General features: G+C 36.6%; 1 protein-coding gene across 1 annotated transcript; it reads left to right on the plus strand.

Annotated features, from left to right (window-relative positions):
* Nucleotides 1-307: 307 nt before the first annotated feature.
* On the plus strand, nucleotides 308-13,228 carry SLC7A13 (solute carrier family 7 member 13). Its single transcript, XM_015074731.3, is given in 5 exon segments — nucleotides 308-681; nucleotides 683-1,020; nucleotides 5,272-5,403; nucleotides 9,693-10,054; nucleotides 12,362-13,228. Coding segments are annotated over 5 exon segments (1,431 nt in total). The 5' UTR covers nucleotides 308-340; the 3' UTR covers nucleotides 12,620-13,228.
* The last annotated feature ends 6,129 nt before the right edge of the window (nucleotides 13,229-19,357 follow it).

Raw genomic sequence — 19,357 nt, forward strand, 5'->3', positions numbered from 1 at the left:
GTAGAGCAAGAAACCCTGTTTTGTTTTGTTTTTTTGTTTTTGTTTTTGTAATACCCTGTTTTTTGAAATTCTTTTTTTCCATCTGAATGTATTATTTTGACAATAATTAAGAAAGAAGTCAAAGTAAACACTTCCAAGTAACTTCACACTATTTTACTTGGATGCATTGCATATATTTTGTTAATGATTGAAAATAGGCTCTATTTAACAAGGTGGAACAAAAAGGACAGGACTGTTTTATTTCAGAGAATCCATGAATATCCTTTTTAGCACGATGGGCAGCAAAATTCAGAAATTATAATTTATATACATTTTTATATTAAAAAATACCTCAATTACAATGGATAAAGAGAAGATACAACTCAAGAGAATATTTGGATATTGCTGGGGCACAAGTTTTTTAATCACTAATGTAATTGGGGCAGGAATTTTTGTGGCCCCCAAAAGGGTACTGAAATACTCTTGCATGAATGTGGGGCTCTCCCTGTGTATTTGGACTGTCTGTGCCCTGTTGTCCATGATGACCACTCTCTGCTCAGCAGAGATAGGTATAACCTTTCCACGAAGTGGAGCTCACTACTATTTTCTCAAAAGATGTTTCGGCAACTTAATCTCTTTCCTGAATCTCTGGACAAGCTTGTTTCTGGGGCCAGGGTTAGCTGCCAGCCAAGCCCTACTCCTCCGAGTACAGCATCGAGCTTTTTTATCCCAGCTGCTCTGCTCCAAAGCTGCCAAAGAAATGTCTGGCGCTAGCCGTTTTGTGGACCGTGGGAATTCTGAATTCTCGTGGTGTGAAAGAGGTGACTTGGCTTCAGACAGCGAGCCTAGTGCTGAAAATGGCTATACTCGGCCTTATTTCCCTGAGTGGAGTCGTGCTGCTGGTGAGAGGAAGGAAGGAGAATGTAGAAAGATTCCAGAACTCTTTTGATACTGATTTTCCAGAAGCTTCTGAGTTTATAGAAGCCATTTTCCAAGGATATTTTGCGTTTTCAGGCGGGGGATGTTTTACATATATAGCAGGTAATTAACAATTCATTGAGAAAGAAAATCTCAAGTCATGACTTGCAATGTGAAATGTACTTTCTTTTTGTATATTTTGAGTTTTACTTTAAATACATGATGATTCAATGTTTATTCTTACTAAATTGAATCAGAATATTGCAGTCTTGCACTTATCACCCAGTCTTAATGTTTTCCCCCCTTCATTCAAAGGTGCTTATTTTATTGAATGACTTCTTTTTTTCCACTTTCTTTTCTGGGGCCATAAATATGGGATCTCCATGTCAATCTAGTTTCCTTTCTGTTAATGGATGAATTCTGGGATTGTGGAAATAGTCCCCTCCCATGAAACTGTGAATCCAGAAATGATCCAATGCCAGACTGTGTTTGTGTTGTGAGTGGGTGTGACATACTTATGCTCTGAAGTACTTTTAAAGAGAAGAGAATCATAGATGGACTAAATTACTCTGAGGCTGGATTTAATGCTCTTTCCTTCAGTGTCAAGACAGAAGATTTCTCTCTGCATTTTTCAAATGCAGTCTCGGGGCGCCTGGGTGGCGCAGTCGGTTAAGCGTCCGACTTCAGCCAGGTCACGATCTCGCGGTCCGTGAGTTCGAGCCCCGCGTCAGGCTCTGGGCTGATGGCTCAGAGCCTGGAGCCTGTTTCCGATTCTGTGTCTCCCTCTCTCTCTGCCCCTCCCCCGTTCATGCTCTGTCTCTCTCTGTCCCAAAATTAATTAAACGTTGAAAAAAAAATTTTTTTTTTAAATGCAGCCTCAGGGATCTTCCCCATTTATTAATTTTTTTCAACTTCAACCTTTTTACCAGTTCTTTTCCTTAACCTTTCAATGTGAAGTGGGTTCTACTCTTAAAACACATGTGATATTTCCTTTAGTCTTAGGACCCCGAGTCACTGATGTGTCCATTACTCATTAAATAATTTGGTCAGCAAATATCTTATTAAACACTGACTATTTTTGAAGCCCTGTAGTAGTGCCTTAAGATGAGTAATATGGACGCTTTATCCTAAAGAGGCTAAAGTCTAATGGAAGAGGTAAAATCTAGATTTTGGTCTGACCTGTAGCACTTATGAACTGTGGCAGGTATCTTTACCTGTCTGGACTTACTTTTTTTTTTTTTCTCCATCCGAAAAATGGTCATTATGACTTAAAATCACTATGATTTTGTGCTTATAAGTAACAGCATGATAGTATTTAATAAGTGGTTTTAAGGGGGAACAGTATGACTACTATGAGAATTCAGTAGATGGTGAAATCACCTTTAGCTGTGTCATCAAAAAGGTGGCAACTTTCACTGAACTCAAAAAAGTCCACCAGTAAAAATATATGAGTGAGGCTGTGGAGACCAGAAGTATGAAGGTGCGTATAAGACACAGCATGTAACTTTGGGTGACTTAAAAATGGTTTCCATCTGATGGGCTGGATAATAGATATGATTACTAAGGGAAGCATATAAAGAGAAGTAGAACAAAATGGCATAGGAGTGGAGACAGATGACTGGAGAAGTCCAAATTTAGAGGGTAGGTGGAGAAAGAAGATGCAATGAAGAAGTCAGAGGAGGTTTAGAGAATTATAAAAGAAAATCACTACATGTTCCAAGAAGAGGGTGTAATCAACATGGTGAAGTGCTTCCAAAAGTTGAGGAGTATGAGGATTGAGCAGAAGCCATTTCACTAAGAAATCATTGGTGAACTTTGGATACAAGAGGAAAGTCAGTCTGCATTGAGTTAAAATGTGAAGTATTGAGAAAAGGAAGCTATGGGATGAGATTACTGTCTTAAGCAGTTTGTGATTAAATGTGCCACTGCAATTGAAAAGACTAGGATAATTAGCTCAACTTTCACTTTCTGTGTCTCACTTCATCTTTCTCTCTCTTATAAGGATAGAAGAGATATCTCTGGTTTTGATTTTATTCATCTTGTTCCATTGCCAGAGATGTTTCACTGCTGGATAATTTTTCTCTGCTGAAAATGATTCACAAAATTTACTTACCTATAAACTATTATAGAATTCTTCACAAGCAGCTGGCAGTAAACAAAGGTGAAGGAATTTCAGTGTATGCTGGGATGTTAATTCACTTAATAAACTTTAAATACAGCTAAGCTCTAAGTAACTCTTTTACCTGTAAAAAGATGATATGTGGGCAGCTGACTTAGCACACTGTAGGAACATCTACCTTCTAAGTTCAAGACCAAGGATATTCACTGTCTGGCCATAATAACTTTGAATTATGTTATGTTATGTTATGTTATGTTATGTTATGTTATGTTATATTCCTTACCTTCTCTCTATAAATCTGATACACAATAAGAAAGAGTAAAAGGCCCAGAGGAAAGTATAGTTAATCCTAAAAGTTGCCTTTTTGCTTGTTCAAAATCTTTGACTAATAACCATAGTCATTAATAACTTATTGAGTGCTAGGCATTTGATTGGAATTTTATTGTCTCTATATTTTCCATTCTCCCCAAAATACAGGTCAGGAAATTGAAAACTTAGCAGTCAATAAATTGTCCAGAAGGCCACACCTAGTAAATGGTTCAGGCAGCATTTAAATGAGGACTTTCTAATTCTTTACTCTTTAAGTGCTTAAGCAGTTCATATTATTATATATCATGGGCATTATATTCCACCCCTGGGCAGATACAGATGAAACAGATTTGACATATATCGAAGGATAGATAGTTATTAACCAGAAGGATTTGGCTTTGAGTAACAGAAACCCACACACATTGGCTTAAACAATAAAAGAGGAACCTGCTGGAAGAATAATGCTGTATTTCAAGGAAGACCTGAGTAATCAATCTTCAGGAGCAACAGGAGATAGGGAAGCTCTAGGACTTAAAAACTAGATCTATCAGTCACCTTTCTTTTTTTGCCACCATTATGATGCTTTTTTTCCTGATTCTCTCAGTTTTGTCGACATTTGGCTCAAATTCTTGAGAGGAATCTTCTTGTGTAGTGACAACGATTGGCTTCCAGTGAGCCAGAGGTCTTACTTGGTTCTCTCACCAGCAGCCAGGACACAGGGCCACATTATATACACAGAACTATAATGCTCAATTGTTTATGTCAGGGATAATTCTCAGAGAATGGCAAAATTTGGGAAAACAGTGTGACAAATGGAACAATATTTGAGAATAAGATTGCCTTAGAAAATCCATTATCTATGATGCTAAATCATGACCTCTTTTCTTTTTTGCACTTAATACTGACATAAAGGGAAGGCAAAGATCCTACAGGGGAAGAGAATTTATGATTCACTCTTTTACTTTTTACATATATGCTATGAGAATGTTCATTTTCTTTTTTTTTAATGTTTATTTTTTGAGAGAGAGAGAGAGCAAGCAGGGGAGGGACACAGAGAGAGGGGGACAGAGGATCCAAAGTAGGCTCCTGTGGTGACAGCAGAGACCCCAATGCAGGGCTCAAACTCACAAGAGCCATGAGATCATGACCTGAGCCACAGTTGGACACTTAACTGACTGAGTCACCCAGGCGCCCTGCTGCGAGAATGTATAATAGGACAATTTTGCCAGCCGAGGAGAGCTTCCTCTCCTATGTTCCCAAGTTATAATTTTGCTGAAATCTAAAATAAGAGTAAGGGTAAACCAGGCAACTAGGAAAGGAAAGAACATTCCACATGAGAGTATGGGTATAGGGGGCATGACATTTTTGAAAAACTGAAACCTGTAGGCCTATGACACAGATAGCACAGGGGCACCATCAAATTATCATGTTATATATTTTCATAGCCCTGTATTTCTTTTCATATGGACAGTTACCACAGTCACTATTATAACTTTTATTTATGTGATTATTTAATTTGTATATAGCTCTTCTTGAGGTTAGACTTTATGTTTGTTTTTGCTCACTATCGTATTCCACCACCCAGATTAAGTGCCTTGTACCTAACAGATGAGGCTGAAGACACAGGTAGTCTCCAAACCATACAGGATCTTATGGACTCATCTTTGATTTTCATTCTTGTGACTTTCTTCAGAAATGTTATCATCTATAAGGAAAAGGAAGAAAATGTCCCCCTTTTTACACTTAACACCAAGATTATCCAAGAAAGGAGATAGGTGTGTAGCAGTTCATCAATGTGTTTGTGCCTATGTGTATGAATAAGTGTGACAGTGGCCAGAGTGGATAGGAAGAATTCAGCCCCATTGGTAATGCAGGAAGCAGTTTTAAAGATAAATTTAAGACATAATTTTTTACCACTTGTTATTTTTCTCTTTTATATGTTATAGGGGAGCTGAAGAAACCCAGAAAGACAATCCCAAGATGCATATTTACTGCGTTACCTCTGGTAACTATCATTTATCTGCTGGTTAACATTTCCTATCTGACTGTTCTGACACCCAGGGAAATTCTTTCTTCAGGTTTGTATGCAAGTGACTAAGGCAATAAATAATAATGACAGTTCTAGTCCATTTAGTATAAGTAAGTATCACTTTACCAGTCAGACTACTGTTTGCTTTTCATTATTTTATATAGAGTCACCTTGTAATTTTCAAAATATTGAAGGGGCCAAAGAGTATGATTTGGCTTAGGAAAGAGTTTTAGATTTAAGCATGATACTATGGAAAACCATGTTTCTGATGATATGGAAAAATATCCATAATGCTGACATATGATGCAGACTAGGTTCAAAATATTTGTATCCCTTTCATGATCTTTCCTCACCAGAGTGACACCATACAATCAGTGCTTAGGTCTGTTAAAACTTTTACAAAAAACCTGTAACTTTTACAACAATTATTTTCTAAATATTCTTCTAGGTGACATAAAGAATGATAAACTTGAAATGTGGGACATTAGCAGTTAAAAGGGTAGAAGTTAGGGTCAATTACTGGATATAATTAATAGTATTAATATGTAATATAATAATGTTTATTATAAATTACTCTAAAGTTTATGGTGGCAAAGGGGTCCTGAACATATTGGAAATATGACATAAACTTCCGATATAAACTATCATCCAGTACCTTTAGGAATAATCTCTTTTGAGTAGCTATTACTGTTTGATAAATCTTTGAGGCACGGGAGGTAAATCTAAGAGAGGTTTAATATAAAAGTCTTAACACACTTTGCCTTGATTCTTGTGTTACTGCCATTCAGGAATCTGTTTGAATGGTATCAGTATTGATTCACAATGCTCTAGTTGTCTTAGGGACATGTAAACTAGATATGATCAAGATTTTGAGTATTTGTGGGAACAAACCAAAGGCTAAGTTAAATAAGAACAAGTAGTAAGTTATTAACTACTTTGATTATGCAGAGAATAAATTTATAAAATTAATTAGGGTGTGGTCAGGGCTGTTGCCCAGGTGACCCAGATGTTATGGTTCATTGAATCTGGCATTGGTTATGACTATCATTTCTCTGGTCACACTCATTGTTAAAAAATTATGATTATCTTCTCTGCAGTGTCCTAATAGTTGCAGCAATTTTATGGGTGGCACAATTGTTCCACACATGTGGAAGTCCCATGAAGGAAGACCCATGAAGTGTTTTGACTATAGTTGCTTGTAATTTGGTTTTTAATGCTTACTCTTCTAGGCGTATAATCCTCAGACCTTGTTTAGATCCTGTAATAATTTTCTGGAATTCAAATATCTATCTTCTATTGTATTAGGAATTTAAGTTAAGAAAATAATTAGAGCTATACATTAAAAACGTATGTATAGGAACAACCATCATAGCATTACATATGAGGGCAAAAAATTAAAGATCACCAAAGTATTCAATAAATTTGAAATAAATAAAAAATTTAGTGAAATCCAAATAATAGGCCCATTCTGAGTTTTTTCAAAGACCATATTGTTGTAAATACTTAAAGTAAAGGGACAATGTTTATAATGTAACAGTGATGGAAAAGCAGGATCTATATTATGATATAAAACGGAAAGTATATAGTTAATGGTGGAGATCTGTTGGAATGATATTGTGGGTGATTTTTGCTTGGTTCTTTCCTGGATTTCCCAAATTTTCTTTAATGAACTGTATAATTTATATAGTGAAATAAATAAATTATAAGTGAAAGAAATAGATTTCTAAATTAAGGAAATGTAAGGATTAAGGAGTGTTTTCAATCAAATGAGTGTATTTAAAAGACATGAAAAGTTCCAGAGGAATATAGAGTATCTAAGATGTGGTGTGAATTGGATGCTACATTTTCTTTGAGGAACACTGAAAAAAATTATACCAAGCTGTGATACATATTAGATTCTGTGGTTTATATGGAGAAAGAACCAGTGCTATTTATCATGTATTGTTTTTGTTTGATCAGTGTTAGAGGTCTGACCTGCTTCTTTGCTGATTGTTCTCTTAGAAAAAAAATGGGCATAATTTTAAATAAGTTTTACAACACAGTGGGAAGGATGTTTCTAGAATGAGGTGTGTGCAGGGGCACCTGGGTGGCTCAGTCAGTTACGCGTTCGACTTTGGCTCAGGTCATGATCTCGTGGTTTGTGGGTTCAAGCCCTGCATCCAGCTCTGTGCTGACAGCTCAGAGCCTGAAGACTGTTTCAGATTCTGTGTCTCCCTCGATCTCTGCCCATCCCCCACTCATGCTCTGTCTCTCTATCTCTCAAAAATAAATAAATGTTAAATAAATTTAAAAAATCCACCAATTGGTAACTAATTTAACTTACAGTTATATAATAGAATATTGAGCATTCTTTAAAATAACTAGATGGATGCATATGTACTAATATGATCAAGATATATTGGAAAGTAAAAAAATCAAGCCTAAGTGTGCCTGCACACACACACACACACACACACACACACACACATACACACATACATACACACCTTGCATGAATGCTTATATAGGCATAGAAAATTTCTGAAGGCATATCCAAAAAGATACTAACAGTAGTTACATCTGGGGTGCATGAATGAAGGATTGGTGAGGAGAGGGACATTTACTTTTTACTTTATGTGCTTCAGTGCTATTTATTTTACTTACTACCAAAAGCATATATAATACAATTATAAAAGAAAATAAATGACATGAGGAAGAGAATAAAAAAAGAAAAAAATTAGTTTGGAATAAAGATAAAGATTATGTAGCAGAGTTGAACTAGAACCTCCTCTAATTATAACCGGGTTTGTAGAATGCATGACAGGAAATAAAGACCAGGAAATGAGGACTTTACTACCAGAAATAAGTATTTCTGATATGTGTTTGAAAATGGAAAATGTGTGGAGGTGTGGGTGTCCAGGAGGAACAACTAATAATACTTTATTTGAAATGAACAATACGTGAGACAGGAAATACTTTAAAACAAGACCCAACATTGTAGAATAGCACTAAAGAGAGAAGTGACAATAGCATTTAAGGCTGTTTAATATATGTGCTGCCGAAGTAGGCACGCACTTAAGGCTGTTTAAAATGGGTTCAAAGACGGGACGTCTGGGTGGCTCAGTCGGTTAAGCGTCTGACTTCAGCGACGTTCACGATCTCGTGGTCCGTGAGTTCGAGTCCTGCGTCAGGCTCTGAACTGATGGCTCAGAGCCTGGAGCCTGCTTCCGATTCTGTGTCTCCCTCTCTCTCTGACCCTCCCCCGTTCATGCTCTGTCTCTCTCTGGCTCAAAAATAAATAAACATTAAAAAAAAATCTTAAAATGGGTTCAAAAATAAATATTTTTAAGAACAAGGACCATTGATGATAATTTAATTTTGTCGTATTGAACAAGTTTTACTATTCGTTATAAGCCATTATGTTGATGCCATAGAGGCAACGTCTGCCCCAGAGCAACGCCCCAGAGCACGACTGCCAAGGACACTAGGTCTTCGTGTGCTCATTCCACTGAAAGACTGAGACCTTAGTTCTCTGTGTCTAAATGATCTGTCCTACCTTATGTCTACATAATATGAATTGGACTCAGTTTCTCATAAGCAGTGGGTGCATTTCTTCACTGGCACCTTTTTTAACCAACTGACTTGTAACGAGTTAGTGTTTATAATAGAAGATCTCTTCACAACCTCTTCAGTTGTGACAACCAAAATATGCCTCCAGATAGTGCCAAAAGATCCCTGAGGAGCAAAATCACTTCCCATTGAGAACCACTGGTCTACAGTTTAGACAAGCACCCAAATGTCTTGAGTGTTTTAATCTGTGAGTAATTTGTTTTCTCTGTCTACAGGGTTGATTTTTAAATTCCTATTAAGTATTTAAAATTGCACCACAACATGGGGCCTTTGTAAGGCTCATTCCTGTGTCAGCAATGTTGCTTTTTTTTAACTCTGATTGCAACTCTTAGCACTCTGTAGTTTTGGAAAATAATCATGCAATCATCAATTCAACCTTTCATTTCACAATTATTATTGAAAACTTAAACAACATTTCTGAGACTTATTGAAGTACAAGCCTTTATAGTAAAGAAATGAATGATACTTGACCTCAAGAAGTGAAGTTTCTGGTCTGTTGGGGATGATGCATGAGATGGTAACCATTTATGATACAGTGTGATAGGGCTAAAATGGACACATGCATATGGTGTTAGGTACATGTAAAGTAAATAATGAAATTTAAAAAAATTTAACTTTCTTAATTCCCTTTTGAATTTCCTGCTTTCATTTAGAGATAATCTTTAACGGTTTATCATTAATTTCTTATTTTTAATACATTGTCTTTTGTGTGTTCTTATTTTTCTGCAGATGCTGTGGCTATCACGTGGACTGATAGAGTAATCCCCTCATTAACATGGGTTATTCCTTTTGGTATTTCTGCCTCAATATTTAGCAACCTTCTGGTTAATGTACTTGAATCATCAAGAGTAACATATATGGCTGGCCAAGAGGGCCAACTGCCTTTGCTATTTAATATGCTTAATATTCACTCCTCTCCATTTATATCTGTGCTAGTACTTGTCACCATGGCATCAATTGTCATTGTCTCAACAAACCTCACTGACCTGATAAACTATCTTTATTTTGTAGTTTTTATTTGGTCTGTATTATCAATGATAGGAATACTAAAACTGAGATACCAGGAGCCAAATCTACCTAGACCTTACAAGGTAATTTTTTTCCATGTGAAATAAAATATACTGGGTGTAACCATGTTTCAAGACTATATTCAGAACATATATGGGTAGGTCTTTTTATTAGTAACAAATTGTGAAGCCCATAAAGGTAATCTGGTCTTAGTTTTTATTGGGTAGATTTTACTCAGTTTAAAATCTCTTGGGTTCCATTAGGTTTACTAGAGAGAAAGATAAACCTCTGGGTGGTGAGGCAGATCATTATGAGTCTTTTGACCAGAGACTATTTAATTTACTAATGTAGCTACCTATGCATACTGGTATCTTGTACAGTCAGGGTCAGATTTAGCAGGTGGGAAATAGAAGAGGCAAGTGATAACATCTCCTGTCCTGAAACATCGACCTAACTTAATTTGATCACCAACAAATTCCATCTGTTCCACTTTACTTCTTTTAAACTTACTTTCATTTGGGATGAGGAGGAGTTTTACAGGAGAGCCCTTTAATGGTAGGAAAGAAAATAAACAAAAACTTGGCAGTGTAGGGATACTATTGGAGAAAAGTGACCTTGATGCTCTGATTATCAGAATAGTCTTGGTGAGCTAGGCTTCATGTTAAAAGCTTTTCTTGGATTATCACATTTAATCCTCTCAATAATACCAAAGGCAGATACTACTCTTATCCCCATTTTACAGATGAGGAAACAGGTTTAGAAAAGTTGTTACTTGCCCAACCTCACACTGCGTGGTAGAGTCAAGATTGAAATCTAGGCAGTCCCTTTGGAGTGTTTGCCTTTTAGAACATACAAATAAATATAAGAAATATATACTATAAACAATAAAGAACACAGGGAGAAAGAAAGCAATGTTCCAATGACTTACAACCAACCTTCCTTTTCCATCCTCCCTTCTACTTCTTCCATCCAGCCATCCCCTAACTGTTGCGTATTTGAGTATCAGTTATTGAAAGCAACTATACTTTAAGCACCTTACTAACTATTCTGGGTGCAAAAAGGAGTAAGACTTGGCTTCTGCCCTTAGGCAGGGTATAATCTATCTGAACAGTCAGGTGAACCAAAATTCATAGTATGATTATTGCCATATGGTGGCCTCCAGAAGGTGTTCAAAAAAAAATACATGGGGAAGGAGGGATCATTTTGTTCTTTAATCTCTGATCCTCAGTGTCTTCAGGTCTCAAATGGGAATAAATAATGCCTACCTCCTAGGACTGTGGAATATATTAAATGAGTTAAGACATGCAAACAATCCAGAGTCTGACATTGATAGTTATTATGGTTTACATCATTATTTGATACATGTTTGCATTAAAAAGAAGGCAAGGGCAACCACAAGTATAAGTAATTAACATTTGTCTTGAATGCCACATGAATGCTCTTTTCCCTCAGTTATTTGATAATTGATACTGAGTTGTGAGATGACAAATTATCTTTCATCTTTCCTAGGGGTGTTTTACAAATTAGGAGGAGATTCTTTTATTTTTTTTAATTTTTTTTTTTTTTAATGTAAGCTCTATGCCCAACTTGGGGCTTGAACTTACCACCGTGAGATCAAGGGTTGCATGCTCTACTGACGGAGGCAGCCAGGTGCCCCAAGAAGAAATTTTTAATTAAGTCCTTAAGGGAATGATCTTTTAATTAAAGGGATTCATAAATATGAATATAGCTATGTTATATTTTGGGGATATAGATTCATATCTATTTATTAAAGATATATATCAAAAGTGACTGCCTATTGAATTTTCTCCCTAGGTTGGGTAATATTTGGTGCAGGACCCTTAACAATCCTAATGCAAAGCAGGTACCAAGAATAGGGCTTCAAGTTTTTTGGCTAAAACAAAAACAAAAGCAAAAACCCACCAAAAGTAGAATTGTCTTGGCCAAAGTTTTTGTTTTGAATTTTTTTTAATGTACTGAGCCTATAAAGTCATAGTATTTACCTGTTAATATCTGCCTGAATAACAGAGTGTCCAGGGATATTCTGTGTTTTTGATATGACTTTCTTATTGCCTTGAGATATTTTCTTGGGAAAATTGTGACTTTCTGAGCTTTAGGAACTCCCTTTTAATGAATTCATGCTGCCTAGATCAGAAGATGGTTATCTTACTAGCCAATGATCATGATTATTTCCACTCATGAACAGGCAAACACTAGATGTTCATTCCCTTCAACCATTGCCTTGATGTTGAGAGTCTTCAACATTCTAAACTCAGATAATTTAACCCATTTTCTTTCATTAACTTATATCTTATTTTTGTTTATATAAATATGCAGTACTTTATATAGGTTTTCACATCTAATTTTATTTTTTGAATTTTTTTTTTCAGGTGTTTTTTCCATTACTTTTGGTAACAATGGCCATCGGCCTATGCTTGGTTTTGGTCCCTTTGGTGAAGTCTCCACATATGCATTATATTTATGTGTGCCTCTTTGTTCTCAGTGGACTTCTATTTTACATACCTTTAATATATCTCAAATTGAGGTTGGTTTGGTTTGAGAAAATGACATGTCATTTACAATTGTTGTTTAATATTTGCATCCCTGATGTGGCTGAAGAACAGATGTCAGAAGTACAAACTTTTTAAAAAAATAGCCTTTTAAAAGCACTCCCAAATTAAAAAAGAATCAAGCACATTATGGAACATTAATGATGAAATGCCCATGGTAACTTTCTTTCTTGAATGAGATAGTGTATAAAGAAGTGCCCATGATAGTACCTAGTTTTAAAAATCACACAAAAATTGTTATGTAAAGCCAAAACTCTGTTTTGGTTTGCATGGTTTGATACATTGATGATATTTCCCCCTTTCTTCCATTTTTTTCTGCACCCACCCTTTACTGCTGAATTTGTGGTGATTTTGTGATAAAAGTTAACAATTAAAATAAAAAAGCGTTCTCTTCTTCATTCCTGAGTCCTTACATTGGTGCTGAAGATAAAAGAATAACCCCAATTGTCTGATTAGCTTTTCCCTATTTGTATTTTTTCAACCTAAAAGCTATTTGAAGCATGAGTTTTTAGGTTATTTTCTTTTGTACTCCTTCTTCTAAATTCTGAGATGCTTTAGAAGAACAAGTTTACTATGTTTTCATTTGATTAAAATGTGACTTATCAAGGGACGCCTGAGTGGCTCAGTCAGTTGAGCATCCAACTTTGGTTCAGGTCATGATCACACTGTTCGTGAGTTCAAGCCCCACATCGGGGCTGACAGAGCCCCCCCCCCTTCCCCAACTCGTGCTATATATCTCAAAAATAAATAAATAAATGTTAAAAAAATTTTTTTTAAATGTGACTTACCGAGGCACCTGGGTGGCTCAGTGGGTTAGGCGTCTGAATCTTGGTTTCACCTGAGGTCATGGTCTCACAGAGTCATGATCTCATGGCTGGTGGGATCAAGCCCTGTGCTATCAGCGAGGAGTCTGCTCGGTATTCTCTCTCTCCCTCTCTCTCTCTCTGCCCCTTCCCTGCTGTCTCTCTCTGTCTCTCAAAATAATTAAATAAACTTTAAAAAATGTGACTTATCTATAACTATGTAATTGTGTGTATAAAGTGTGGGTAACAGGTGGCAGAGTGGACTGTATCCCAGTTACGGCGCCCACCCATTATCAATCAATATATAAAATGTGTCTATTTAACTTAGACTTTTAAAGGACCTGGGTTTGGAGATGTCCTTTCAGAAAGCATAGAGGCAATGTGGGAAGGTGTTTAGTGACATTTGTTAGCCAACTCTTCTCCCCATCTCTCTTCATCCTTCCAAGTTGATACCCATATACGTCAAAGGACTTCCCACTTGTGAGGATCCATCTCCTGATGTGATGACTAATTTTATGTGTCAAGTTAGCTGGGTCATGATGCCCAGATATTTGGCCAAACATTATTCTGGAAGTTTCTGTGAAAGTGTTCCTTGGATGAGATTAACATTTAAATCAGTGGACTGCATAAAGCACGTACCCTTCCATAATGTGTTTAGACCTCATCCAATTAGTTGAAGACTTTAATAGAAACACTGACTTCTTCTGAGCAAGAAGGAATTCTGTCAGCAGATGGCCTTTGGACTTGAACTGCAACAGTGACTCTCCAGCCTGCCAGTCCACAGGAAGAATTTGGACTCACCAGCCCCCATAATCATGTGAGCCAATTCCTTAAAGTAAATCAATCTCTCTCCCTCCCTCTCTCTCTCTCTCTCCCGCCCCCATCTCTCTCTCCTCTATTCATCTTCCTATATGATATATATATATATATATATATATATATGTGTGTGTGTGTGTGTGTGTGTGTATATATATATATATGTATGTGTATATATATATATATATATGTATGTGTATATATATATATATATATATATATATATATATATATGTATATATATATATATATATGTCCTATTGGTTCTGTTTCTCTGTAGAACTCTGATTTTTCTCAGCCAACTCATATACCCTATTCTTGCCAACTAAGGACCACCCCTTCCAGGTCTTCATGTTCCATCTCATTTTGGCATATTGTTAAACATTATTCACACTTACACAATAACATATTCAACTTAGCAGGATAGGTACAGCAACACAGTATGTGGCAAAGTAATTCCTGGATTTATTTCCATAGAAGTCATTTACATTTTTCAGATTCAGCATCAGAACTTCAGATTCTGGGGACCTAGTAGATATTTAAGTTGTAGATGAGAAGACCACAGATTTGATTAATAATTAGAATTAGAGATTAGATTAATATTAGATGAATTAATATTAATATTAGATTTAGATTAATATTAGCTTTAGAGAATTGATTAATATTAGAATTAGAGAAAAGCTTAAATGTCTACAGCACTCCCACAAAGTAACTCACCTGCCTATGCTTGTATAGTCCCAAGGGTAGGGGGTCACTATTCGTTAAAGACATTGGTCTTATCTTTGGAGAGTTTTGCCTTTCAAAAACATTTCTTAACAAGAAGATGAAATGTGATTTCTACCTATCAAGTAAACTTCTCTTCACATTACATACTTTCAGATTTTTGGTGATAGCCATCTCATGGTTCTGAGTCTTCACTTTTCCAGATTTACACACTGCTGCCCTCACCTCCCATGTGCTGCCCTGCCCAGTATTCAGGAGTTGCTACTTTTGAAAACCTTGATTCCTTAACCCCTCACTAGGGTCTTTTTATGTTAAGAAGCCCCTGATTTTTATGCTGTAGACAATGTAGACTTTCCAGATATGGTCTGATTGTGGCAGAGTAGAACCCAGCTATCATGTCCCTTATTCTAAATATTATAGTTTTGTTTGTTGTTTTGGAACCATAGCACAATTCAACCTCCTAAGTATTTCCTATAAATTATGGCTTGAGACATGCCTACTCTAAGACAATGTGGGATAGATATCCCCTCTACAAGTCTGTCAGGTCAATAAAACTTCTCAGGGAAACTTTTGACGTTTGTTCCACAACAGGCTGATGGTAGCAAAAGCCAGGATTTTAACATTTGTCTTTCAAGGAAAAATTGCAGCATGAATTTTCTGTAATATATATATATATTTTTTTCTATGATATATATATTTTTCCTATTATATGTATTAACATTACATATACATACACATATATGTATATGTATATACATACACATATATATGTATGTATATACATATACATATATGGAAATAAGACCTTCTAGAATGTGTGTATAGCAAATCTTCTGCTTTTCAATTCTTTTTGTACCACTCCTGACCATGAGTGCTTTACTTTCCTATAATATTTACTTTAAGTAGTGTCTGTTTTGAAGTCATCTGTCAAGAATTCCTTTGATGATGTTATGCAAGAGGCTTATTTGCTATACTCTGAAGTGCAGTTAATGACACCTATTTGACCCAAGTGAATTATGGAAATTAATTAGTTGTGTATGACTGTACTTTGAAGTTTAAAAGTAATCCATCTCTATTGTATAAATAGGGCCTTAGAGATATTAACTCTTGTTTCATGAAATCGGCCCAGCAGATGACACCTGAGGAACTTTCACTTTCTCTCTAGCCAGAGCAGGTTCAGAATATCTCTGAGAGGGTGTATTAGCTTCCTAGGGTTGGTTGCCATAACAAATTATCACAAATTTGGTAGCTTAAGAAAAATAGAAATTTACTCTCTCACAGCTTTGGGGATAGAAGTCCGAAATCAAGGTATGGGCAAGATTGGTTCTTTCTGGGGAGGATGTGATCTAGTGATGGCTGAAATCCTTGACTTTGCTTGGCTTGTAGCTGCATCACTCTGGTATTGGCCTCTGTCTTCTTCCCCTTATCTCTCTGTATGTCAAATCTCCTTCTCCTCTCTTTTAAAAGGAAACTCACCCTAAATCCAGGACAATTTCATCTTGAGATCCTTAATTACATCACAAAGACCCTTATTCCAAATAAGATCTCATTCTAGTGTTCCAAGTAGATATTCTTCAGGGGAGCTAATATTCAACCCACGAAGCTAGGTCTTCCTAGTTATTAAATTCAATTCCCGGTTTGTGTGGTAATCTCTTAGAGCCATGCAGGCTCATTCATGAAGGCCACCCTTTTTTACTTCTTTCTGTGGGTATCAACTCATCTCCATGCTAGAATTGGAGCTAAAATATGCAATCTGGAAGGATCTCAAACTCTATCCCAGGATGTCATACTGTGAGCCTCCATATTAGCAACTTGTCCTGAAAGGACAGGATCAGTATTTCACAAGAGACCATAAACTAGACGTAAGGATCATAGCCAGGTAATCTCCAGAGCTGGATTATTATGATCCTGATGTCAGAGACCCTAGCAGACAAAGAAAGCCCTGGGAATTCTTGACAAGCAAGAATCTTTTTTTTTTTCCTTAAATATTTATTTATTTTGGGGAGAGCACGTGAGGAGGAAGGGTAGGGAGAGGGGGACAGAAGATCCAAAGTGGGCTCTGTGCTGACAGGCTGACAGCAGCAAGCCCAATGTGGGGCTCAAATTCACGAACTGTGAGATCATGACCTGAGAGCCACCCAGGCGTCCGGACAAGCAAGAGCCTTGATGTTGCTATTTATGCCATGTTTTGTTGTCTAGGCTAATGATGTGGTTGTGAAGGAAATAATTGTGCTGCAGTGGCTCTGTTTGTGTCTTTCCATTAGGCTTAAAAGACGGGGTTTTTGGAGATGATATCCCTCTCAGTTGCTTTGTTCAATTTCTTGTATGTGAAGCTAGTAGGAAGGTAAGAAAAGTCATTTTGCTTAAGTGTCAGCTCTATGTCAATGCCTTAGGCATGTTGGGATGTTTCCCAGCTTATAGTTAAGAGATCATTTAGAAGCATGAGAAACAAACTACTTGAATTTAGAAAAGTCACACAATAAGTTTGTAGAGAATAAAGCTTCAGCATTATATTTCTAAGTAAGGCACTTCTGAAACGTTAAGATGAGGGAAAAAATTAAGCTTCCCTTTATTTTCACTTATGGTGTTGGACCTTCAATGAGCCTTTTCACTATAGAAAATATTTTTTTTTGGTTTGGGGAAATTTTTCTGGATCATTACATTGGCAAGTTATTACTCTCTGTTTCTGTTGTTTTCTTTTTCTAGAGTTTTTATCATTTTGGTGTTGGACCTCCTGGACTGGTCTTCTGAGTCTATTCTTTCTTCCCTATTTTTAATCTACACTCTGGAGATTTCCTCATGCCTCCCTCTTCCTTCATTTTAATTATTGTAGGTCTTATTTGCATTACTTTTTAGTAACATATTCTTTGGCTCATAGATTCAATATCTATACTTGTATTTCTGTTGTCCATGTTGAAGTAGGGCTTTTCTCAGATGTTTTGTAAGCCTTCACTGTCTGCTTATAATTAATGAATCAAAAAGTTGATGGGAATTCTGAATGTGTGCATGAGGTTTATGAAATTGAAAACTGACTAGAGTAGTCCCTCTTATCTATAGTTTCAATTTCTATGTTTTCAGTTTCCTGCAGTCAACCACGGTCTGGAAGCAACCTCCTGCATGTTGACAGAAGGTCAGTAGTAGCCTAACACTAAGTCACAATGCCTATGTCACTCACCTAGTTTCATCTCATCACATAGGCATTTTATCATCTCACATCACAAGAAGAAGGGTGGGTACAGTACAATAAGAGATTTTAAGAGAGAAAGGGAGACCACATTCACATTGCTTTTATTACAGTATGTTGTTAAAATTATTCCATTTTCTTAGATATTGTTGTTAATACCTTAAGGTGTCTTATTTATAAATTAAACTTTATTGTCGGTGTGTACATATAGGAAAAAAATAGTATATGTAAGGTTTAGTACTATCTGTGGTTTCAGGCAGCCAGTGGGGGTCTTGGAATGAATACCTTATGGATTAGGGGGGATTACTGTATATGGTGATATGGGTGGGCTACTTGTTGAGGACTTCCCAAAGTTAAAATCTGTATATCTGTCATCTTGGGCTGGTCAGGTTCCCCAAGGAAATCTAACCTTCTCAGGGCAAGGCTCTGTCTGCTGGTTACTGGGAGCTGAGCTGGAAAAGGACTAGAAAGCACAGTCTCAGCACTTAGTAATAGGTATATATAATTACATTTAAATCTCTTATTTTCACATGGTGTGTAGAATCCCAACTGTGCTGATGTCTCCCAGAAATCAGTAGTAGGGTAGGATAGGAGCAGTTACTATGGGTGAAGAGTAGAATGGGGAAGCTAGACATTATTTTCACTTAACCTCCCTATTAAAGTGCTGCAACTTCCGCCCCCTTCTCCAGGCCTGTGTAATTCCATGACTTTATGTGATGCTCTGAGCAGTCTGCGTTAGAAGCCAGATTGCTTCTCAGCTTTTCCACTTTTAGTTTAGGGACCCACTCTCTTGAGTCTGCCAATCAGTTACCTTTCATGAATTCACTTTCCAGTTTCTAATATTTTATTGCTTTCCTCTTTCCCTCCTTCCTTATGGAGTTATTTATGTAAAAATTTCCTCTGCGATAGCTTTAGTTGGATTCCAGAAGAGGGGCTTAAATAGAGGGGCTTTGTTCAGTCTGCCATCTTATCTTAGAAGCTTAAGTTTCAATACATTTAAGAATTTATTTTTACTTATTTTTATTTTTTAATGTTTATTTTTATTTCTGAGAGAGACACAAAGTACGAACAGGGGAGGAGCAGAGAGAGAGGGAGATACAGAATCTGAAGCAGGCTGAGCTGTCAGAACAGAGCCCGATATGGGGCTCGAACTCATGAACCATGACCTGAGCCAAAGTTGGATACTTAATCGACTGAGCCACCCAGGCACCCCAATACATTTAAGAATTTTAAAATATATGTTGCAAAGATTTTTAAAAATAAATACTATGTCAGTCAAGAAATCTGAAT

This window comes from Acinonyx jubatus, chromosome F2 (genome assembly GCF_027475565.1).
Source record: "Acinonyx jubatus isolate Ajub_Pintada_27869175 chromosome F2, VMU_Ajub_asm_v1.0, whole genome shotgun sequence".
Classification (NCBI taxonomy): Eukaryota; Metazoa; Chordata; class Mammalia; order Carnivora; family Felidae; genus Acinonyx; species Acinonyx jubatus.